We start from the raw sequence: 25,218 nt of genomic DNA on the forward strand, positions 1-25,218 counted from the left end.
AAAATTAAGGTGAATTTGAAGACTAACAAAGTTACTTACTTCTTCCATTACACCTGATGGGATATTATTTGTGAAATATAAAAAATTCAAAGGATACAAGTAATATATAATGAAAGAAGTATTTTTGGAAACTTATCGTAACTATCGTCAAAACAAATTGGGCTAGGACCATGGCGTAATTGGGCTAAATTGGCTTTTGGATGATAGAAATGGGCCGAAGGAGGAGTTAATTTTTCTCTCTCTAAAAAAACTTACGCGACAACGACTTGCCACAACGACAAAAACTTGATTGACCCCCGTCTGCGTCTCCCCCAATTTCTGTCAGAAACCGAGCCCTAATTTCAATTAATTCAATCAATTTTCCCCCTTTTTTTATTTGATCTTATTGATTCTCTCAATTCGATATTCCTACACAGAATTCACATTGAATTAATTGCCCAATTCATAATTATACCTAATTTGGTTTTTGATTTTAAATTAAAATTTGTTATTTTTTTTTGTCTAGCTGAGTTGATTTGTTTGGTTTGATTCTTCCGACGAGCTCAGCTGATTTGGGGTAAGTTTCTTAATTTGTTGCTGTCAATTTTTCTGAGAATTGAGTTTAATTTTGTTTTTGTGGTGTTAATTTGATTAATTTTGCGTTTATAGAATGAAATTGTGGAGTTTGGTATTATAATTGTGAATCATGGGTGAAAGTGAAACGGATAAACCAGCCAAGGAGCCGAAAACGCCGGTTGCGGTTAGCTCGCAAGTAAGATTTTCCTGTTAATTTTTGGATCTTGGTGGTGGTTTTTGTTTGTGTGTAATGTGGGATGTTGTTGTGAAGCTTACAATGCTGTTTCAGACCTTACTTAATTTCCCAATTGATTGTCCTATTTGATTGTTGATATAGGAGCAGACTTCGGCTACGAGTACCGCGGCTGTGAATCCCGAGTGGTCCGGGTTTCAGGTGTGTTATAGAATCATAGAATGTGCCTCCCTTTTTCGGGTTATTTCCCCGTTTTGTATTCAATTGATTATTTTGGAATTTGATTAATCGAGAGATGCTGAAACTTGAGTTCTGAATTTATCTTGTAGCTCATCTTGTTATCTGTTTGTACTGATATGATGTTGCTACATTCCTTGTCTTGTTGGATACTATTTCAACTAATTTTCCTGTGTTGGATCTTGGAAATTATGGCATGGAAATGGTTACTTCATGTTTTGTTTGGATTATTAAATGTGTGGAATATCCATGAAATATTGCTAAATTTGACACCTGAACGCATAATCTTGTCCAACACTTGTAGTTGAGTTTGAGTGACATGGGTTTGGTGTGGAATGTTGATTTTGAGTAACACTAGTTTTTGATCTTGATCGCTTGTTAGCTGAAGAAGCCGTTGTTTTATTATTGTTGTTATACAGGCGTACTCACCTATCCCACCACCACCTGGCTTCTTGGCATCTAGTCCCCAAGCTCACCCCTACATGTGGGGTGTACAGGTATTCTGATCAATTCCAATTTTTAATTGTTGGGTCTTATATCAGTTATATGTTATTTGCTGTCATGCCTAAACCTTTTTTTCTCTTTTATGTTGCTTTTGCAATTGCTGTTGTTTGTTGGAGTTCTACTTTGATCTGAATATTTTTTTTTCCTTTCTTTTAAGTTCTGGGTCAGGGGTCTGAGCTGTATTGAAATATGTAAAAGATCATATTGACTGGCTGAGAATCTTATTGTTTTAAAATTTTCTTATATGCTTGTTAATTTGTTATAGCCGAGATTCTAATATTGTTTGTACAATTCACTTTTTGTAGCACATGATGCCTCCATATGGTACTCCACCGCATCCCTATATGGCCATGTATCCTCACGGTGGCTTATATGCTCACCCATCTATGCCTCCGGTAACTATGGTTTATGTTTATTCTCTCCACATCTACATTTATGGCTTTGACATTTAAGTATTTGGATGTAACTTAGTTTTGTACCTCAGGGTTCTTATCCTTTTAGCCCATTTGCAATGCCGTCCCCCAATGGTGTGGCTGAGGCTCCTGTGAGTTTTTAGCCTTTTTGATTATATGCTGCAAGTATGTTATCTTAATGCACGGTGCTCTTGATTGGGTAAGAATTAAAAGGATGTTTCTTTTGTAGGGAAATACTCCTGCAAGTGTTGAAGTGGATGGTAAACACACCGAGGGTAAAGAGAAGTTGCCAATCAAAAGATCAAAAGGTAGCCTGGGCAGTCTAAATATGATCACAGGCAAAAATAACGAAGAAGGTAAATCAACAGGCCCTGCTGGTAATGGTGCCTGTTCAAAAAGGTATGGATCATCTAGCCTTAGCACCTTTAACTTTCTTCAAAAATTTCGTCTTCTGATCATTTTGCCTTTTCCTCTCTTGCCTTCTTCTTTACCTATTTTTGTGATGGTATCTTGGAAGTAACCTTTATCAGCTCTTATTGTTTGTCTTTAATTCCTTGAAAGATCAGAGGCTACACTCATTTAGCTTGTCTGCCTTATTCTTCTTTTTCTTCTTCCATTTTTTCCTGCTGCAGAGGTTTTTAGTGTTTGAGAAAAATATAAACCATAGCCATTAACTAACAAGATTTCCTGGTGACTTTCTATTTGTTTCATTGTTTTAATTCATGTATTGATCACTTTGTGCATGACAGCACTGCCTGAATAGTGACTTCAGCTAACTATAAATGTGTATGGAATTGCAGTGCAGAGAGTGCAAGTGATGGTTCAAGTGAAGGAAGTGACGCAAATTCGCAAAATGTAATAGATCCTTTGTATTTCTTACCATGCAAGATGCACACTTTAAGCTCTTTTATTGACAATTAAAATAGATAGCTATCTTGCATGGAGCAGATTTAGAGATATTAGAAAACTGATTTTTTGCAACAGAGTATATACTTTTGAATGTGCTGCGTTACCTTCACATATAAATACTATGTAGTAACTTTTAATATACATCTTTGTCAAATTAAGGTGTGGCTGTTATTTAATGCACAGTTACTTGATGCATATCCAATGGAATCATTATGGCCTGACTTTTTACTGTCTAAATCCACATAATTGCTGTGGGGCTGTTACTTTTGATTTTAGTATTTGTGAAATATGATTAGAAAATGGAATTTGTTTTACTTGATGTATGGTTTGCTTACTTCAGCCTTTTTGTTGAGATATAATGAGTATCTTCTTACTTGTCTTGAAAATTTTACTTAGTCCGGAGTCCTGACAAGTGTTATGTGAACTTCCATCTTCACACTAACTTTTGATTCTGAACTTTTTCCTGAAAACAAGATAAAAATAGGCATATAGCTATGTCTTGTGGGGCTGCAAAGATTTATGGTCTTATATACCTTTTTTTTTTGGGGCTTGTATTATAGTTTCTGATTTTGATGGACATACTTATTTTCTTGTATTTGTCCTATAAATCATGGTAGAATATGGTCTTATTTTTCCAATAAACTGTATGGTCTTATTTTTTCCAATAGACTGTTTTATCTTTGTTGATACCTGCTATGTTACTTGGATGCTTAACATATTTTGGTGTATCTGTGTCGTACATGGGTGTGCTCCTAGATTTATCCTGGCCAGACACTTTGATACTGTCTCCATGTCTGACACTATTGAATGTCAGGTAGCATATAATCCAGTGTTTATCTCTTCACTCTTCATGAAGATCATCAAAGTCAGTGAGTAAACATGGTTGTATTTTTCAAATGAAAATTGGTATCTTCATGAATGTTGGTGTATTTTGCTTTAATGCAGTAATAGGGGGGTCAACTGTGGCCTGTTTTTGTATTGGCCTCTTTGATATCTTTTTTTTTGTTCATGTCTGGTCATACATCTGTGCCTCTTCTTGATGGTACTCATTTATTGCCTGTATAGGTATATTAAGTATCATATATTAGGAAACTTATTTTAGGCTTTCTGTTTCCTTTTCTATGACCTGAGACTATATGTGTGCCTTTCTTTATTCATTTTAAGCCTAGTGAATTATTCAAAGATGCAAAATATTTATAAAACATGGTAATAAATAATTGACCTTGGTTATTGTCATTTATGTTTCCTCATATGAGGTTTTTTCTTAATTCATCAATGTATTGCAAGTTTTTTGTGGGGATCTTTGATGCTTCTTTATTCGAGGATTTATTTACTGTGTAACTTAATTATTCCTATTACGATATGGTTTTTGGGCCCGTATTTTAACTTTTAGCTGCCGTATTTTTCAATTTGTACACCAATCACATACAAGAATAAAAAAAAAAAAAAAAAAACCCAGTATTCTTTTAGGCGAGCTGAAAAAAAAAATGAGAATATTAGTCCACAACTTTGTATTTAATTCTTTCTTTGTCATTAGCGTCTTTCCAATCACTATTCCTGACCAGGCTATTTTACTTTTTACAGGACTCTGGAGAAAGACAAGAAGCTCAAGAAGGTAAAAGTGTAAAACGTAGCCACAGTTTGATTGTTTAGTTTGATGCATGCTAGTTCTTTGTTATTAAAAAAAATGTTCTATTTTCTTGCCTTTTTTCTGCAGCTGATGCACCTCAAAGTGGAATTTCTTCTGTTGCTGCTCAGAATGGTGTATTAAATGCGCCTCATACAATGGTGAATCACGCATTGGCTATGGTGCCTATGACAGCACCTGGTGCTCCAGCGCCTGTTCCAGGACCTGCTACGAATTTAAATATTGGAATGGATTATTGGGGTGCTGCTTCTTCTCCAGTTCCAGCTATGCGAGGAAAGGTTCCTTCAGCTCCAGTTGCTACAGGAATTGTTCCAGCTGGATCACGGGATAACTTACAGTCACAGCTTTGGTTGCAGGTTTAGGTTATTGTTATTGCTTGCTAGTATTACTGTTATATTTTGTATTTTAGGGTCCGTTCGGCATCACTGTGGTTCATATTTTTTTTTTTTTTTTTTTTTTTTTTTTAAGTCATGATATATATTTCATAAAAAAAGGTTAACAAATTAGTTGAATTATTAGAATCATCATTATTTTGAAAACCAATAACAAAAAATCCTAACCAACGACTTTGACGAACGAGCCCTTACCTGCCAATACATGTTCTGATAATTGCTACTAACTTACTATCACAGCACTGTTAAATAAAGAATTGTAGGCAATGTTTGGATGTTCAAGGGTTCCTACTTTGACTTGTTTATCTTAAAATATGTATATTTATGCAGTTAAGAGAGTTGGACCATCAAAAAGCAGTGTGTTTTTTGTCTCTTAGCCTCCTTGCTCTGTCAGCTTGTTCAAGAGCTTGAATACTATCTTTAAAGGCTAACAACAATTGTACTAGCTACCCTTGCATTTTGCTTTGGTTATTTATAGTGAGGCTTGGCATTATTTTGCTATAGCCACAGGAAAACCCCAAGGCTTGTTGACTTGCGCAAAGAAAATCCCAACAGATTATATCTTGAAAAGTATAAGATCGCAGGTTCTCCTATATTGAATTTGAATTAATAATACCAAGGAAGCAATGGGAATTTGCCCTTAATATCTTTTTTTAAACAACCTGCTCAGTGCACAGTTATGTCATACAATTAGAGATGATATCATTTTGTATTTGCAGGGATTGTATTTTCTCTGATATTGTAGATTGTGATCTGATTTTCTGCTACTTTGTAACTTGCCTAGTTGCTTGTATGTTTTTTCTTTTACTTGTTGTTTATAGATAGATTGTTCTAAAGTTAATTGATAGTATTTCATTTCACTAGCTTAATATGCCTTGCCAAACGGTAAGCTGCCTCTTTTCCATTTACTAGAAATACGTCTTCTGTGTTTCCAAAGTCTTTATTTTCTTTGGATCCATTCAAAAGGCCTTTTCAAACTTGAAGTGTGAAGTCTCATAATGGCCAAGTATTTTCTGTAATCTCTTCAAGTAAAGTATTTGAAGTGCGGGCACCTTTTGTTTTGGTCTTTTGTGTTGGATATGCTTGGGGATTGTCCCCAAGACATCTTGAAATTAGTGGCTACTGTCAGTCATACCGTTCAAACTCTACCTGGTGACATTTTTGAATCATGAAGTATGGTAAATTGGCGTCCTCCAATTTTATTTTGAAATTTCATCCCAGAAAAATTGAAATAAAATCCAAATTTAGAGCAAGGGCTTGGGAATTAAAAGAGCAACTTTTTTTTTATTTTTTTTATTTTTTTTAATCTCTAACAGCTGCTCAATGTGGTCGCCCAGAGTCCAAGAGACAACTAATACAACAATTGCTTAATAAATCTAGAAAAATCAGATCTTGTTTTATTGAATAGTGTTTTTCTGGGATTTTGTTGACATGCCTGGCTGTTATTTGTAACTACTTGTTTGGATTATAACACTGTATTTAGAGTTAATATATTTTAATCATCTTTGCCAAATCCATGCTGTACAAGTTTCTTGAAAGTTTGTTTTCCTGTTTCCTGCCCCTGTTGGAGCTATATATAGGAAAAAAGAAGTTATACTTCCTTATTTGTAAAGGTATAATCTAATTGCTAAAGAATCTCATATTAATAGGTAATAAAATCGAATTGTTGTTTCCGCATTTAGGTTTTTAATATATTCTTGACTGTGAGAGAGAACTTTGGATCTTTTTTCTAGAGGAAGGAAAATTCAGCCTGCTTGTGTAGTAAGGTTTTTGTTTGGGAATAGAGCTATTATCTCATTTACATATATTAGGATTTGTTTTCAGGGATATTATTTCGTAGAGCTGGTGTATGGTATTTTAGTTTCTGCTTTTCTCTATGACTTTATTTGGCTTTTGTGCTTAAACCTAAGAGACCTAGTGATTTTGATGACAGTAACATAATTGAATTGTTGGATGGACAATGGAGCATAATAAAATGGATGGTTGACTTTTCTGACACTGGGTCTTAATAACTTACAGTGATTTAGACTATTTTTTTTCCTTCATGTTTGGCCTTCACTAGATTGTGATGGTATGTTAACATTGTATTGGTATTGCCTTTAGGGAAAGGGGGTTGTTTTGCATAAGGGTATCTTTGTTTCCTTGTGGGATGCCATGACTTAAGCTGAACTACTTTATACCTGCTTGTCTATGGGTGTTTGAAGTATCCTGGAGTTCTGCTATTTATCTAACGATGCCCAAATTTACATCTCTTTTATCACTGTCCATTCTGCTGCTGTAATGGCTGTTACTAGTATTTTTGTCGTCTCTTTTTTTTTATTTAATCGACTCTGTTGTTTAACTGTTGAGCTCATGAGCTCTTACCTAAATTGTTGTTTTTTTTTCTTGTAGGATGAGAGGGAACTAAAGAGGCAGAGACGTAAGCAGTCTAATAGGGAATCTGCTCGTAGATCCAGGCTGCGTAAGCAGGCAAGGGCATTGCTCATCATTTTTTATAGTGAAATGGGCAAATGGCCCAGTTTCTTTCATGATGGTTATAACGGTTTCAAATCTTACAATATTGTTCCTTTTTTTCTTTTTCTTGAAATTGGAATTCAGGCTGAATGTGATGAGTTGGCCCAGCGTGCTGAAGGATTGAAAGAAGAAAATGCTAATCTTAGATCAGAACTTAATCGCATCAGGAGTGATTATGAGCAGCTCCTGGCTGAAAATACTGCACTTAAGGTGATATGTCATTCTCATATGTTTCCTAGTGATTAGTTGATAATATTTTTTAGTATATCAATTATTAAGTCATGAATGGGGTGTGACTGTGTGTCACTGTGATTTCAGTATGGAGATCGTGTCTTTTTGTCATCATTCTTGCATGTGTATTGTCAAGGTGATCAATTATATAACGTGTATTTGTCTTCTCTTGTTTCAACTTCAAGGAACTTTCTTAAAAAGCGGGGAACACTTTTAGATCACTTTCCATGTTTTTTTGTTCTTTTTTTCTTTTTTTTTTTCTTTTTTTTCTTTTGCTGCTGCCATTGTTGAGGCATATTAGTTCATCTTCTTGAAGCTCCTTTATACGACATGGTTCATTATGTTATATCTAGTGACTGGAAGAAATTGTACTTGAGCTGAATTAATTGACATAGTTCATCTTCCAGAAATTTGTAGCCTGATCATTTTTGAGTGTGAGGTTTACTTGCACCAAGTATAATCCTAGTGCCAAATAGATGGTTGTATTTAGTAATTAGTAATTTGGCTAGTAAGGAGACTATCCACTTGAATAAGAAGACCACTTTGGACTTCAATTTCTAGAGATTTTCTCCCTTTTTTTTGTAGAATGAAATGATCATTTTACAGATGCCAATTATCTGTTGAAGCAAAGCTGACATGTTATGCTCTTTAATATTAATATGTTATTTTGACTTTTCATCTCACCTCAAATAACTGATCAGATCCTCGACACTGCAATATGGGTCTGGTTATTTAGACACTTCATTTTGGGCCAATTTAATGGGATATTTATAAATTAGCCGAGTTGCACACTTTTAACACTTGCCCGTGTAACAGGTACCCAAGCTAAAGTACCAAAGATGTTGTATCAGTTGTGGTTAAGACACTAGGAAAAGGTTAATGGGATAGGTCATTTTTAAAAAAAAAAAAATGATCTCATGTACCTTTTTTTTTTTTTTTGAGAAAGCTCATGTACCAATATTTCCACTTATATTTCGCTGGGATTGGATTGATTTCTTTGTTTATGTGCTATTTGTGGTTTTTTGATGGCCGGGTTGGTCAATCTATGTTTTTTGGTTTGAAATGCTGTTTTGACACTTTGACAGTCATGTGGCTTTGTGCATGCTCTCTTTCATTGTCTATGCCATGATTTTTAGAAGTTGACTTTTGGAAATCATCATAAAAAATATGATAACTTGGAACCATGTAAGCCTGTTTACTTCCCCCTGCCTATCTTTAGTATATGCTTTTAAAGGAAATAATAATCTTTTCCCTTCTGCAGGAGAGACTTGGTGAAAATCCAGAAGATTTAGGATCTAATCGAGCTGAACATCATATGATTAGTGAAACTAAGGAGAGCAGCAAAACAGATCAAGTTTAGAGTGGTCGTTAAGATCTGAGTCATTGCCCTTCTGCTTCAGCAAAGTTTTATGAAGCATAAGCTAACATAGTAGTTACTTGAAGTCATTAGCATACCTCTGCAGTCTGCATACAGTCATGCCAAAATCTGTCCTTTTTGTTACAGATCATTTATAACATCCTATTTGGCAAATCTCAAATTTTTGGGATCATAATGCAGTTGTTGATATTGTGGCATGCCGAGGTTCCCATTTGTATCGTGGTAGAAGACGTAGTAATAGCGATACTGCAAGAGTTGATTGCCCTAAATGCGGCTTACAGAGAATATAATTCTGAGGAAGATAATGTACCATTAATGTAGCTGTATATGGAAGATTTTTTTCTGTCTTGTTTGCCATGCCCTTATTAGTCTAAAGGGCATGATTCTTCTTCTCTAGGATTAAATAGTTATAGCTTCAACTTTTCACCTTTGCTGCTATTATTTGTGGCAATTTATGGCAGTATATGAATGGTTTTTGACATTATGTCTTGTTTACTGATTTTTTTTTTTTTTTTTTTGGGGGGGGGGGGGGGTGGTATGGGTTAGGGATTTGTTAAACATCGCCCGCGTTTTTCTACATAAAGCCCACATTTTTTAAAAATGTTGACATTATTGCCCTTGTTTTAATTTTTACCGAAAATAAAATTTTTCACTCATAAAAAATGTGGAGCAGGACTGGATCGCCGAGTGAAACCGAAGAGCCCTCAACGTCGGGTAGATGCACCGGAGAGACGCCGTTGACGCCGGAAAAGGAGGTACGAAGCCATCTAAAACCACGAATTGGCGGCTGGCGTCCTGCCGGGACGCCGTGACCGTAGTGGTGGCGCCTGGCCAGGACGCCGCCACCGTGGCTCTGGCGCCTGGCCAGGACGCCGCCACGGTGGCCGTGGCGTCTGGCCAAGACGCCGCCGCCACGGTGGCGGCGTCCTGGCCAGGCGCCACCGCCACGGTGGCGGCGTCCTGGCTAGACGCCACCGCCACGGTGGCGGCGTCCTGGCTAGGCGCCACCACTATTTTTTTTTTTTTTTTTTTTTTTAATTTAATTTAAAATTTGTTTTTTTTTTTTTTTTGTGTTACAATTTTTTTCTTTTTTTTTTGGTTTTTTTTTTGTTTTGTTTTTAATTGTTTTAATTTGTTTTTGTTTTTAATTTATTTATTTTTTATTTTTTTTTACAATTTTTTTCGTTTTATGTTTTTTTTTTGTTTTTATTTTTTTGGTTTATTTTTATTTATTTAATCTAAAGTTTTGTTTATGTTTTTTATTTTTGTGTTTTGTTTTTTTTTTTTTTTTGAATACTTTTTGTTTATTTCTTTGTTTGTTGTTTATAATTTATTATTGTTTTTGCTTTTGTGCTAATGTTGTGTCAAATGTATTAATTTAATCTACTCTTATGTGATTATATTTATATGTTATTGTTGCAGGATTATGGTGGAGACGGAAATGATTATAGTGGGATTTTTGTACACGATGGTCTGTTCGAAGATGCTCAACAAGCGGTTGATTGGGCGAAACAGGTTGCAATTAGATCAGGTTTTTGTTTAGTAGTAGCAACTCATAAATCTCAACGGGATGGTAGAATGGATCGCATTTTGAGATGCGACCGTTATCGCAAAAGGGAGGAACGAGATTTCAGTCAAGCGATTCGGTTTGATACAAAGCGGAAAGGTTGTGGGTGTCAGTTCAGAGTAAAGGTTCGACAACAGCAAAGGGGTGACGGTTGGGAAGTGAAGAGTTACGGTAAATGGGGGTATCACAACCATGAGATGATCGCATATGAAGTGGGTCATCGACAGTTAAGTGGCCTAAGTCCTGCTGCGAAACTAATTGTAAAAGAAATGAGTGATGCTCAAGTGAAGCCTGCTAAAATATTAGCATCTGTGTTGGAGAAATTTCCTGAAGACCAGCCAAACCGAAGACACATCTACAACGTCAGACATAAATTGAGGTTTGAACGGTCAGAGGGAAGGAACCCTATACAGCAGCTTCTACACCAGGCACAAGCACGTGGTTACCTGTACTGGTTTGAATCTGATGAAGACACATCGGAGGTGACTCATTTGTTCCTTGTGCATCCTGATTGTGCTGATATGATTTCGTCTTGGCCATCTGTGATTCTGATCGATTCAACGTACAAGACAAACAAGTATAAGTTTCCACTGGTTGAGATGGTTGGGATGACTCCAACGAACCAGAACTTTTTGATTGGTTATGCAGTTATGAAGGATGAGACGGTTGCGAGTTACCGTTGGGTGTTGGAGAAGTTGAGAAATTACATCGGCCCAAGTGTTCAGCCATCGGCCATCGTCAGCGATTGTGAGGGAGGTCTCTTTGCCCCTATAGCGGAGCTGTTTCCGGAGTCGAGCCATTTACTGTGCACATGGCACATCAACAAATGCGTGAAAGTCAAAGCCTACAACCTTTTCAACAAGAACTTAGATTCAGCAGAGAGATTGGTAAATGGTAAGTGGCGGAAGATCCTGCAAGCTACCACGGAGGCAGAGTACGACCGAGCCTTGGATAACTTCAAGGATGCATACCAATGGTGCCCGGCAATCGTAGACTATGTGATGCAGCAGTGGGTGCCTCAGAGGGAAAAGTTTGTCAAATATTGGACAAACCAAGTTCTTCATTTTGGAAACACTACTACATGTAGAGTTGAGAGCGCTCATAGAGCTCTGAAGGACTGGATTGATTCTTCCACCTCTGCTCTGGATACACTGTTCGAGAGAATAAACAAGGCTATTGATACTCAGAGGAACGGCATCAAGAACTCTCTCGAGGACTCCAGACGGCGACATGGCACGATGTATAGCCATTTCATATTTAAGATTCTCCATGGTCGTGTGTCACACTACTGCTTGGGGTTGATTCTGAGCGAGCACACCAGGATGAGGGAGTTGGGTGATGAAGTGGCTATTCGGTGCGGATGTGCTATATCGGTGACTCATGGACTACCTTGTGCATGCACCATTCACCGCGTAATTACGCAAGATAGGGCGTCGTTACATGTTGATCAGGTTCATACATTCTGGCGGACGCTCGTTATCGGAGAGCATGCTGTTCCACAGACAGTCAACCGTGAACAGGAGGAGTTGGAGCAGTTTCGTTCGATGTTTGACCAAGTGTCCTCCAGCCACCCTTCAGTCATTCGTAGTGCTACCCACGTACTTCATGACATGTTCAACTCGTCGTGCTTGGATCATGAGGAACCTGAGGGGGTCGAGCGACCACGGGGCCGACAACCACGGCGGGAAAGGAGTGCGTTTGAGTACATTCGTGGTCGTGGTCGTGGTCGTGGCCGTGGTCGTACATCGTCATCAAGTGGTAGTCAAACATCTTCGTCGGTGAATATGCCCGGCACCGGTACGGTACTTTAGTTTAATTTACTTTTTAGAGTGTTTGTTTAGTTTTCTGCTAACTTGTTAATTGTGTTTTTTGATGTGTGCAACAGGCAGAATGGACATTGAACATTTTCCATATAAAGACAGGATCCCTAACATCATGATGCCGTTCCTGGACGGGTGGAATGATGTGGTTGCAGATGGTAACTGTGGATTTCGGGTTGTGGCTGATGTGTTTCAGATGGGTGAAGACAACTACGGTTTAGTGCGTCAGTTGATGTACAGTGAAATCGCCTCAAACCGAGCTGTTTATCGCCACGTGTACGGACAGGACTTGGATAGGTCTCTGCAGCGTATCCGGTGGGGAGGAGGACGTTGCGGTCAAAATCATTGGTTCGACGCGCCCCTTGATCTCTTCGCCGTTGCAAACATCTACAAGTGTGCAGTGATGCATTTCGGCCTTGGTTTGCATGGTCGAGCTTACTATCCGTGTACCACGGTTCTGCCTTGGTGTTCGCGTGAGACCGTCACCAGACCGGTAAGAGAGGTTGCTATTGGATTTCTGGGGCCGTCATACAGACATTTCATCCGACTGGACCTGTCACCCGATTTTCCGGTCCCACCGATTATACCAACGTGGTACACCATTCGTACAGCAAGCGTAGAGGGCTGGGATGCGTTATATCATGACCGGGTGCAGCAGTGGAACAATCTAGTTGCCTTTTCTATGTGACCTAATATTGCTATTGCTATGTTTTTCCCATTTATTTAATTTTCGGATTCTAATTTTCGTATTTAGTTTTCCCATTTAAATGTGAACCTGTATTTAGTTTTCGTATGCCCACTAATTACAACTTAAAATAAAAGTTATAAAAACTAAAAATATAATGTCAAATTCTAAGAACTTAAAATAATAATTATAAGAACAGATAATGTTAACTTTTACAAACAACTAGGAAAATGTTTTATAAATGCACTGCCGACATATCAATAATCTCTCTGTGACGCCCACTGCCACTGCTCAAGGGCCCGTTCCAGTTCATCAATAACAGCTCTGCCTGTTGCAGTCGTCATGTTGTCCCTCTCCTCAAAAAGTCTGTGTCCCAACTGCGTCATCTTTCCCATCCACTACACATAACAAAACACATAAAATTCAATAACGACGTATTATGAGACGTATTATATGAAAAAAAACACAACTACAAATGTTTTATGAGACGTACCGCATCCACGGCAGTGGGCGGTGGCACATCATCATCATCGGCGTCGTCGCCGTGGTGGATGTCTCTGATCAACCTCGGGTGCGAGTGCCGGTTGTACCACTCCATGTAGTGCTGGTCACACATGGCAGCCACCCCAGTTGGCGGCCGCTGCAACTGCTCAATCCATATGCGGGCAACCATCGGAAACTGCTCCCACGTGCCAATCATGCTTGCCGGCCATTGGACGACGTACTCCTTCAACGACGCAGATCGGACGGCCTTACTGGGCCATGCTGGTGGAGGAGGAACAACTTGGACATATCCAAGCTGGCGAAGACAGCGCTGCGGCATGTACGCCTCTACGATCTCACGATACTGAATCAGTCCCGTGTAGAGGGTCCTGGGTACCCTATTACTAGGGTTCTGGCCGAAAGGCATCCAGTTCACCTGCACATTTTTTAAAATTAGTAAGATTCATACAATAAACACATCAAACTATAAAAGTAGAAATAATTTAAACACTTTACCTCTAATGGGGACATCCTGTCAAGCAATAACCGTATCGATCGCAGGCGGTCAATGGACTTCTTCTCGACACGCGGACTCCACGCACAGGCACGTGGCTGGCCATCCCCAATAGGAACCGGGTCGCGGTGTGGTCGAAACGCCGGGAAATACTCGTATATCCACGTCTGTAACAACGTCATACATCCAGTGATACCTGCCGCATCAGCCCGGCTCGAGAATCCTAACTGGCGATACATGTACGCTAATGTAGCCGACCCCCAAGAAAACTGGCCTACTCTGTCGGGCTCACACGCGTCAACTACGTCGCGTGGCCTGAGCTTGTTTCCGCTCTTATCCGGAAACAAGGTACACCCGAGAAGAAGAAAAACATATGCAGCCAGCTGTGTGTCCTGCGTCCTACGTGAAGTGGGGTGCAAACATCGCTGCAAAACTGCTGCGATCTTAACACCGCCGTGATCCCACACACCAAGTGCCGCTGTGTACAGCGCAGCCCTATCCACCGCCAACAGCTCCGCCAATAAATCTGCCTGATCCGCATCTGTGACAACAGATGCTCGGTTTCCCTCTACGGGAATCCCAAGGATGGCCTCGACGTCATGCAACATGATCGTCATCTCACCGAACGGAAGGTGGAAAGAGTTCGTGTCCGGCTGCCATCGCTCAACGAAAGCCGTGATCAGCGTCGAGTCAATCCTCTCATGCATGGTGGCAGGAAGGTGGCTCACTCTAGTGGCCCTCAATCGGCCGACCATCTCGCTCTCCTCCGGCCAAGCCTCAGCCCAACTACACAAGAAGTTACAAGTCCTCTCCCGGGTTTGGCATTTCAAAATGCCGCTATCCAAAGCCCGCTCTTGGTCCTCCCAAATACGGGTAGCGATGTGTCCTAGAAAGCTAGGAATCACACTCCCGTCTATAGGTCCCCCAGCCACCTCGCCCCTCACCACCCAAGAATCATTAACGGCCCTCGACCGTTTTCTGCTAACCGCAGACACAGTGGACGCAGATGATGTGCCAGATCTACTAACAAATCTACCATCTCTACCCTTACGCACGTCTACCCTACGCGTCTCATACACATCATCAAGCCTCTGACTGAATGGACCGTAATCATCATATGGTCCACTCTGATCGTCCACATCCTCATCTGCATCCTCCTCCTCCTCCTCCTCATCACCATCATCATCTTCATCATCCTCAGAATAGTGCACCCGTTCTCTACGAGCCGAGGCCGAAATACCACGGGATCTAACGTGTCTGGGCCCCGAGCTCTCCATTGAGTTCATCGTACTTCTCATAATGTCCATACTCTTCCCAGCCCCAGAACGAAAATACGATGCCTAACACAAAATAACAAAACATGTAATATGCAATATAAACATGTAATATAAACATAAAAAAAAGTAATTAAAATAAATAAATAAAACAATATACATATGATGGAAAATAAATTAAAAACATTACAAAATATTAACAACCTAAAAATAAAAAAATTAATAACCTAATAAATAAATAAATAAAAAATTGGAAAAAACAAAGCAAAAAAAAAAAATTACCCAAAAAAAACAAATTGGAAAAAACAAAGTGAAAAATATAAAATTATAAAAACTTAAAAAAAGAAGAACATCAAAATTTTAAAAAAAATTTATAACAAAAAAAAGGGAACATAAAATTTTTTTTAAGTAAAAAAACTAATTCAAAAAAAAAAAAAAACAAGAACAATAAACAAGAACATAAAATTAAAAATTAAAAAAAAAAAAAGAGGAACATAAAATTTTTTTAAAAAAAACCAACAAAATTTAAAACAAAATAAAAAAAAAATCAGAAACATAAAATTTAAAATTAAAAAAAAGAAAAACAAATTTAAAAAAAAATCAAAAAAAAAATAATTATTTTCGAAAATTAAATTTCAAATTTAAAACCAAAAAAAAATTAAAAAAAAAAATAAAAAGGCGGCGGCGCCTAGGCCAGACGCCGTGACGGTGGCGGCGGCGTCTAGCCCAGACGCCACTACCACGGCGGCGGCGCCTAGGCCAGACGCCGGTGCCGTGGTTCTGGCGCCTGGGCCAGACGCCACCGCCACCGTCACGGCGTCTGGCCTAGGCGCCGCCGCCGTGGTAGTGGCGTCTGGGCTAGACGCCGCCGCCGTGGTGGTGGCGTCTGGCCTAGGCGCCACCACCGCCTCCGACCTTTTTTTTTTAATTTTTAAACACAAAATTAATAAAAAATACCTTCTCGCCGGAAAACCGCTGTCCACCCGCCGCCTGTGCCGCCACTTCCTTGCCGGGCCGCCTCGACATCGCTCGGAAAGTTTTTTAGAGAGAGAAAGTGGAAGTAGAGAATTGAGAGAAGAAATTGTGTTTTTTACTTTGAGGGCAAAAGTGACAATTCACTCTAATTTTGTGGGCTTTATGTGGAGATTCGCGGGCGATGTTTAGCAATTGAGATGGGTTAACCTGGACAGCTTACCAGTTACCAATATTATATCTGAACATGAACCCCCAACCTCTAACTTTGGAGGTGGGGATTCCCATGTCCTTCCTCTCATTTCTATGTGAGAGATTTCAACTTGTTTAAGTCCTTCTCTATACCTATAAAAAAAAATAATAAATAAAATACTCACTCTTAAAAGTCAATACCATCTCTTTACCTAAGGTGTTTATTTTATTTTTAAAAAAATTGCAATACTTTCTAAGTGAAAATACTTTACACTATTTTTTAAATTCCTAGATCCGCTATCATATAAAGTGTATATTTTTTTATATGCTTCATATTTCCATTATAATATTGAATAACATTAGGGAAACCTTCCTCTCTACTATCTCGACACAATTTTAACTTAGTAAATTTAATTTAATTTCATTAAAATTTAATAACCTCGAAAAAAAATTATGATAAAAACTAAAAAGTCAATAAAATGATTCCAATTCTACAAAAATAAAGTGAATTGAAACATGTGAGGTCACGTGATCTTTATTCACTTAACACGGTTTGTTATTACATATTTACTTCAAATATTTTTCAGATCAACTAAGAAATCAATGTCAAATAAATTATTTTCATTTTTTCTATTAATAATAATCATAAATCTTTAGATAATACTTAAATGTTATAATTACCTCCGTTTCTATTTAGTTGTCACGTTCCATTTAGGCACACATATTATGGAGAGGAGAGAGAATGATAAAGCAAGTGGGGTACACTTAAAAAGCAAGTACTTCCTCCGTTCTATTAATATTGCAACAATGGACTTTTTGCACTATTCATCACTATTGTTTGACCATATAATATGAGTTATACGTTAAGCAAAATATAGTCAAGTGGGATCTTGTTGGATTCGTCTCATATAATACTTTCACAATATCCACTTTTTATAATTTTTACTCTTACACAATTATAGATATTTAGTATATAAAATGTGTTTTGGGATGCGTAATTTCCTCCTTGTTGCAATATTAACAGAACAGAGGAAGTATAAAATTAACCTAAAAAGGAAATGTGTCAACTAAAAAAAGTTACTAAAAAAAATGAAGGTAAGTATAACATATGTTTTGCTTACTCTTTATGAAATTGTGATAAAGTTACGTGCAAATGCGCAATGTGTTATCTAAGTATGTGTGTAATAAGCAAATTCGCAAATATCATTGCATATAAAAGACATTTTCTTTTCCCCTTAAAAAGGAAAACAAAAACAAAAAAGAGATTCTCACCTAAAAATCCATCACTTAAGAATTTTCGACACTCCGACAAAATCTTCACAAATTCCGACGCTTTCTCTCTGTCAAGAAAAATGGCGGTTTCCGTTGCAATTGACAACATTTTGATAGATTTAGCATACCCTGCTTCTCATTATTCATTTGAAGTTAAGAAAATGTCAGAATACAAGCATTCATTTCTTCCTATTTCTGCAAATTCTAACGAAGTAAGTTTTTATAGAATTTTTGTACTTAATCAACTACCCATTTTAATGTAATTTGATGGCATTTAGTTGTTAATGTTAATATTTATGCATGTTTAACATAATCTTTTCTAGGTTTTCTTTCTATTATATGAAATTATTAAAACCTTGTGATAATTTTTTGTAATAATTTCTTCCTGTTATATATTAAGTTGATGTTTGTTAAAATTGTCTTTATTTGACATTTTTGGGCAAGACGATTCCACATATCGAGGTCGGAATGGGATCGGGTGTTATGTAGTTCAAAAGAATTATTTCTATAATTTGATTGTAAATGTTAGAATATTGTTTTATACTCCCTCCGTTTTTAAATACTTGTTCCATTTCTATTTTTTACACTTGTTTGGGGTAAAAATACCCTAAACACGTGGCCCAATGGCCTAGTGACACGTGGAATCCAGCCGTTGGTCAGCAGGGCTCCAATCCTCTGCTGACACGTGTCCTCTAAACCCTAAAAGGGAAACCATCCCTTCCCCACTATAAATAGTGGAAGGACCCTCATTAATGAGGGGCTGGAACATTTGTTGTTCACATTGAATACTCCTCAAAAAGAAAAACACTTACCCCGAGCAAAATTAATTGCAGAATTCTCCCATTACGCGAGAAGTAACTTCTACATTACGTGCATTCTACCTCCCGTATCTTTACTAACTTGATCGCCGGAGGCGGAGCTCCTACCCCCAGGAGTCTTCGTGATTTTGCAGGCACAGGCGTCGAAGGGCATTCTTGGAATTGTAACTCTCCCGCAGGACACATCAAAAAACCCCGAAACAACACTATTCATTTATCCTACTTTGACTAATGTTTGTGATTTATACATAAGAAAAAAATATAGTCGTGTGGGTACTTGTTGGAATCATTTCAATGAATAGATTATTAATTTTCAATTGTTAGAAGTTATACTTATTGATAATTAAAAATATTAGTGATCAAAGATTAGCATCGGCATGCGTGTCCAAGAGAAATGGAACAAGTATTTAAAAACGGAGGGAGTATAACACAGTATATATTTGTTACACCCTTCGCCCGAATTTTATGTGATATTATACGAGCTTAAATTACACTTGATGTGACAATTGATTTCGTATCGAGGGAATGTTGGAATATATTTGCATAGCTAGATTGTGCAAATGTTTGTATCATGATTATTGTAAGGGTATGAGCACGTAACGAAAACGTAAAACAAATCGAGAAATTATAAAGATAAAACGCAAGATAAGCAATAAAAGGAACACGATATTTAACGTGAAAAACCTCTATTGACGAGCACCAAAATAATTTCACTATAATATGAGATTACAAAGTAACCCCAATTTATATAGGGTGATTCGAATACAATACACTCTCAAAAGAAATAATCTTAAAAGAGTAAAGGAAATAGTGGAATGATTACAAAGAGGAGATTAATTTTAGGAGATTAGTAATGTATGCAAAAATGTGGTTGACTTTTTGTAGATGCCCAAATTTATGCCCATCATCGTCTATATATACTAGCATTATGTTGGTTAATGAAATCTTGATAAGCTTCTAGAAATGTGAAGATTAACCCATCAAACTTTCTAAACCTATATATTCACCGACTTATGCATGATCCTTCAATCTCTAGATTTTACTAAGTAACTCTAGAGAAGTCTTTTAATTGGGTCAAAGACTTACGCCTAATGAAATTTGGGCCACATTTAACAATCTCTACCTTGGACCAAATTCCATGGTAACTCGTCATATGAGCCCCGAAGGGCTTAGAAAGAATGAACTCCCATTAAGTTCAAACAATGATCAAACTTAGTGGTAGGAAGTGGTTTTGTGAGCATGTCTGCAGGATTCTCTGAAGTGTGAATCTTCTTGACAGCAATTTCTCCTTCAGCACTTGTGTTTTTGACGTAGTGAATTTGACTGAAATATGCTTGGTCTTATGATGATAAGCATCATTCTTGATGAGAAAGATAACACTCTAACTATCAGAATACACAACACACAACAGTGACTCCTTGTGGTACACCAAGATCCGTGACAAGACTTCGCAACCATGTTGCTTCCTTTATACCTTCGGTTGCTGCTACATACTCAGCTTCTGTTGTAGAAAGAGCAGCTTTATATTACAGAGAAGCTTTCCAGCTAATTTCATCGGAACACAAAAGAGGATTCTTGACACAAAATATCATTACATCACCGCCATATTCAACCGCCACATACAAGTATATATATGTGTGACTTAGGCACATATTGTCAAGAAAGCAACACAAAAACAAGACAAGAAGCAACACATACAGAAAGAGCCACACACAAATACTACTTTCGGTCCAAATTGTTCCGAGTAATTTGGACTGGAGGCTGTATAAAAATACCCTTATTGTAAACCTCCGCCAAATTTACAATTCTACCAAATCCACTATACTCTAATTGTAATATTCCTTTGTGAGTAAATATAGAGAGAGTCATATTGCAATACAAACCCAAAAGGGAAAAATTGTACTCTCCTATTTTATTATATAGTGGAATAAAAGTGCTCGTCGTTATATAAATCGTGTGTTCGTTTATATTAATTATCTTGCCAATTACCATTTACATTCATATTTCTCAAACAATACAGATCTTCACTTTCGTTGTGCACTCACCAACCCTAACAATTATGGTGGGTACAGGAAACTGGTAGTATTACTGGTCTTTCCTTCTTGGTATTGAATTTGTGTCGTGGGTATATAAGGAAGCTTGCATTATTTGATTGATATGTAGAATGTACCATGAGGGTTAGATTTTTTAATACATTAAACCGATTTTAGTACACGAACATGTACATGTGGCAACATTCACACTTAAGTCTTCCGCTGGTTTAATTTAAACAATTTTTTAAGCCCTTGTGACAATATTTTCTTACACATGATTAAACTGAATTTTGTATTATGATGATTTCAGGAGAATAATTGTAAGAACTGAGAAGAACTGTAGTGGACATAATGGGGCTGATTCCATTGTCAATGGGTATGTTTTTCGAACTGTTGAACACAAATTCCGACTTGAGAGATCATCGCTAAAACTTCCTGATAGCTCTACATGGAATAAAGATACACTCATTGAATACTTAGGTGAAGAGCCATGTTATAAAGATCTAAGGTCATATGTCAAACACATTAATCAAGGAGGGTTGCCCAGTTAATCTTGTTGATTAACAAACTTTGTCAATCAATTATGCCACATCAGCGTTTGAGATGACTGGAATATGAATCAGCATTATGTAGCATACACGTTGGAAAACTGATTCTAACGTATGAAGCCTTCTTCCGACAGTGATTGAGTTAGCCAGCGAACCATGGTTAAAAGTCGGTATAAAAGGGGAAAAAAAAGTCGGTAGTTGGTAAACAGTGTTTAGTCAAATTTATCTTTTTGACTAAAATTTCTTCACCCACAAGAATCTAACTGTTTCAAATTAGTAGAAAAAATCGTGGTCCAACTAACAACGGATCAGAGCGATCGATCCATATAGATCAGTTCCATTCCTGATTGTGTAATGGCTTAAACACCGAAGATCTACAATATCCGATGTAATTGTGCTTTTACTAAATTTTTCTCCAGGTTAGTTTGGACATTTTTACTTAATCAAGTTAAGATTTTGTTACTTTATGTAAATGACATTGCCTACAATATATTAGTAAGAATCTTATTCAAGTTGACAATATAAATAATTTTGTAAAACTGTATCGTTTGAAAATGGTTTTGTTATTTGGATCTGTTTGTTTTGGTAGTGGTATTATGATGTAATTTGGTTGTAATAGTAAGAAAATGATAGTGTGTTATGTTATGTATCTTGATTAAACCCTTGAAGTTGGTTGTGTCGGAGTGATTAAACTTGGTAGACTATGAATGTAATGCTTATTGTCACGATCTGGATTTCATGCAGGTTCTATTGATTTTGATAAAAAAGGCCTGATATATAATATGGCTGACAGTGTGGGTGAAAGTATGGGTGATAGACAGGAATCTGATTGTGAATACGTTGAAGTTCATGACATTGTGAGTGAAGCTGTGTGTGAGGAGCAGAATAGAGATATGTATTTATCTCCTAATACAACGAACGGCACAGGAGGCACTGTTGTTGGTAGTAATACTGTCAGTGTCGTGAATTTAGTTGAACCCCCAAAAACCGGAATGATTTTTAATAGTTGGTGAGATGTCGAGGCATATTACAAATCCTATGCTGAGCAACAGGGTTTGGGTGTTACTATTGCTCAAGGTGTCTATTCGAAAGGGGAAGTGAGAGACCGTATTGCAACAACATGGAGGTGTGAATGTTGGGGTCGACCTGATATGAGAGCCATGAGGGAAGCAAAGAGGAGGGCTAAGGCGATGGATGTATCAGGTTCGGGTGGAGTTGTTGGTGGTGTAGTATGTGCGGATGAGCTGAGCCAACGTAAGTGAAAATAAAAAAAATGTGAGTGTTTGGCGAAGGTATACGCTAGCATAAACCGCGGGGGGGAGTGGGAGATCAAGAAAGTGGAGTTGGAACACACTCATGCTGCTACCCCACGCAAGGAAAGCTTAGTGAAAGAGTATAGAATGAAGGGATTAACATCGAGGGCTAGGAAGAGGTTGTTGGACTTTTTTGAAGAAGGCGTGCCCATTTCACAAATTCACGGTTGTTTTTCTGCTGAAGTTGATGGGTTTGACAACCTTCGCTTCACCGTGAAGGACTTAGCTCATGAGGTGTACAAGGCTAGGAGACTGAAAATGCTTGGGGGTGATTCACGAACATTGATGACATATATGAAGAAAATGCAAGAAGGGAACGACAATTTCTTTCATTCCATCCGACTCGATCCTGAGGGTAGGTTGAAAGATGTAATTTGGGTTGATGGTCGAAGTCGGGCAGCGTATGAAGAGTTTGGTGATGTTGTTTGCTTTGATGCTACTTATCTAACAAATAAGTAAGAATTACCATTCGTTAATTTTGTTGGTGTAAACCATCATGGCCAAACCATATTGCTGGGTTGTGCATTGGTGTCACACGAAGATTGTGATACCTTTAGGTGGATTTTTCAGGAGTGGTTATTAGCTATGAATAACAAAGCCCCAGCAGCAATTCTGACTGATCAGGCAGCAGCCATGAGGAAGCCCTTAGAAGAGGTAATGCCTGAGACACGACATCGATGGTGCATATGGCACATTATGCGGAAAGTTCCCGAAAAATTAGGCAAATGCAAAGGGTTAGTAGTAGTAATTTGTGCGTTCTTTTGGTTTGTGATTATTTTACGAACATGTCTATTACAACTAATGTTTTTCAAAATTATGTGGACAAGTTGTAGGTACAAAGTTTTCAAACCTGTGATGAAAGCTATTGTTTATGAAAGTTTGACTGTTGAATAGTTTGAGAATGATTGGACAAAGTTTATAACCGACAACAATCTAAATGACAATGAGTGGTTGTCCACCCTTTATAGTGAAAGGCATATGTGGGTTCCCGCATACCTGAGAGACTACTTCTGGGCGGGTATGAAGACAACACAACGGGTGGAAAGTATCAACAGTTTTTTTGACGGTTATGTGAATCTTAAGACCAAACTGTTTGAGTTTCCTATTAAATATGCAAAGGCAATGCATAAGCGTGTATGTGATGAGACAACTGCAGATGCGAACTGTGCTAAGTATGTGAGGAGGCTAGTGACTGGATTCAAGGTGGAAAAGTTTTTCCAAAGGATGTATACGGACACCAAGTTTCAGGAGGTTCAGAACGAATGTACTAGAATGATGTATTGCTATTGCAAAGAAAGCAAAATCATAGATGGAAATATAATTGAGTATGATGTAGAAGATCGGGTGTGGATTGTGCCGGAAGGTAAGAGTGAGGAAGTAATAACAGATCGTCGTAGGGTTTTCAAAGCCACATTCAACAAGGATAATTTGGAGGTTGAATGTCAATGCCGGAAATTCGTCACACATGGTATAATGTGCAAACACATGATACAAATACTTGATAAAAATCAAGTTGTTGAAGTTCCAGAACAGTATGTTTTAAGGAGATGGCGAAAGGATATACTAAGGAAACACAAACGTGTTGCGGTCTCTTATCACAACCCAAACAAATATGCCGCTGTCAAAAGGTACAACAAGTTGATGACCGAGTTTGAAGAGATATGCGATGTTGCCGCTATGGTGGATGAAGAAGCGGTTTCGTTGGTTAGAAATGCATTACTGAATATTAGGAGTCAAGTCCTCCAGTGCAGGCAAAAGAAGGCAGCTGAGAGCATAACCTTATCTTTACCCGATGACGGTACTGATCAGAATATGGAAACATAAACAAGTAGCTACACTGTGTCGCCTGTTTATCAGCAGGCCGAATTCGACTACTTAGATGCCATGGATGCCCAATTTGATTCCCTCGATAATGAACCGCACTGTGTTAACAATGTCATAAAGGATCCAATTTTGAAGAAAAAACCTCGTGGCCGGCCTAAGGGATCTCGGCCAAAGACATTGGAAGAGATGGGTTTCAAAAAACCTGGAAAGAAAAAACTCACCACCAATCTGGATACAAATGCAACAAGTTTGGCTACCTTAGACAAAACAAAAAAGAAAAGCAAATCGCTCCCGAAAAAGTCAGCATGACAGGTTACAAAAGCTTGTTGTCGTGGTAAGGGGAAAATGGTTTGTGATCAAAGGGCCAATGTTAGCATCACAGCCCCAACAACAAAGAAAGGAGTAGTCACACCAAACAAGGTTTCCACATCTTTTGTATTACATATAATTCTGACCCTTGTAAATCACATCAGTTGTTTATTTTCCCATTGTTTTGATGTAAGGCAAGAAGGTTAAATTGTTGGAAGATTTGGTGTCATTGCTTTCATCGACCAAAATAGTTAGTAGTAAGGTAATTTCCGGATGCAAATATTAGAACACCAATTTAGTATATTCTCACATCATCTATTAATTTTTTTCGTTTTTTTTACCAGTGTAAGCGTAAGGCTACAGCAGAAATTTCAAGAACTCGTCCAACTAAGGCAGCCTGTGGAAAGACAAGGTCCCGATGCTAGAGTTTGATTGTCTTATGGCTGATACCTTATGCCCGGATGTCGAATTTGTTTGTCATCCAACAATATGTGTCTGTGTTATTGCTGTCGCATTCTCAATTATGTTTTAAATACAATTTATGTACTTCGCCAATGACTTTTTTTTATTATGGTTCTCAACATGTAATATAAGTGTTTGCTGCTTTTTGTTTGAAAATG

The 25,218-nt window shown here is 37.9% G+C and overlaps 4 protein-coding genes across 4 annotated transcripts; 3 read left to right on the forward strand and 1 right to left on the reverse strand.

The window, feature by feature from the left end:
* The first annotated feature begins 249 nt into the window (after window positions 1-249).
* On the forward strand, window positions 250-9,458 carry LOC110730101 (bZIP transcription factor 16-like). The gene is made up of 13 exons (XM_021909875.1): window positions 250-556; window positions 649-751; window positions 893-949; window positions 1,405-1,482; window positions 1,795-1,884; window positions 1,974-2,033; window positions 2,132-2,301; window positions 2,703-2,757; window positions 4,396-4,426; window positions 4,529-4,815; window positions 7,243-7,320; window positions 7,450-7,575; window positions 8,858-9,458. The coding sequence occupies exons 2-13, from the start codon at window positions 686-688 to the stop codon at window positions 8,954-8,956; spliced, it is 1,197 nt and encodes a 398-aa protein (XP_021765567.1). The 5' UTR covers window positions 250-556; window positions 649-685; the 3' UTR covers window positions 8,957-9,458.
* A 1,654-nt stretch (window positions 9,459-11,112) lies between these two features.
* Window positions 11,113-13,110, forward strand: LOC110730102. Its single transcript, XM_021909876.1, has 2 exons — window positions 11,113-12,338; window positions 12,427-13,110. Exons 1-2 carry the CDS (start codon window positions 11,141-11,143, stop codon window positions 13,047-13,049), a joined length of 1,821 nt encoding a protein of 606 aa, XP_021765568.1. The 5' UTR covers window positions 11,113-11,140; the 3' UTR covers window positions 13,050-13,110.
* Window positions 13,111-13,201: 91 nt separating this feature from the next.
* LOC110730103 (protein MAINTENANCE OF MERISTEMS-like) lies at window positions 13,202-14,340 on the reverse strand. The gene is made up of 3 exons (XM_021909877.1): window positions 14,046-14,340; window positions 13,540-13,965; window positions 13,202-13,444 (listed from the first exon to the last, which is right to left on the reverse strand). The coding sequence occupies exons 1-3, from the start codon at window positions 14,280-14,282 to the stop codon at window positions 13,304-13,306; spliced, it is 804 nt and encodes a 267-aa protein (XP_021765569.1). The 5' UTR covers window positions 14,283-14,340; the 3' UTR covers window positions 13,202-13,303.
* An 8,212-nt stretch (window positions 14,341-22,552) lies between these two features.
* On the forward strand, window positions 22,553-24,289 carry LOC110730012 (protein FAR-RED IMPAIRED RESPONSE 1-like). The gene is made up of 3 exons (XM_021909794.1): window positions 22,553-22,920; window positions 23,023-23,119; window positions 23,360-24,289. Exons 1-3 carry the CDS (start codon window positions 22,553-22,555, stop codon window positions 24,287-24,289), a joined length of 1,395 nt encoding a protein of 464 aa, XP_021765486.1.
* The last annotated feature ends 929 nt before the right edge of the window (window positions 24,290-25,218 follow it).

This window comes from Chenopodium quinoa, unplaced genomic scaffold, assembly GCF_001683475.1.
Source record: "Chenopodium quinoa cultivar QQ74 unplaced genomic scaffold, ASM168347v1, whole genome shotgun sequence".
NCBI lineage: Eukaryota > Viridiplantae > Streptophyta > Magnoliopsida > Caryophyllales > Amaranthaceae > Chenopodium > Chenopodium quinoa.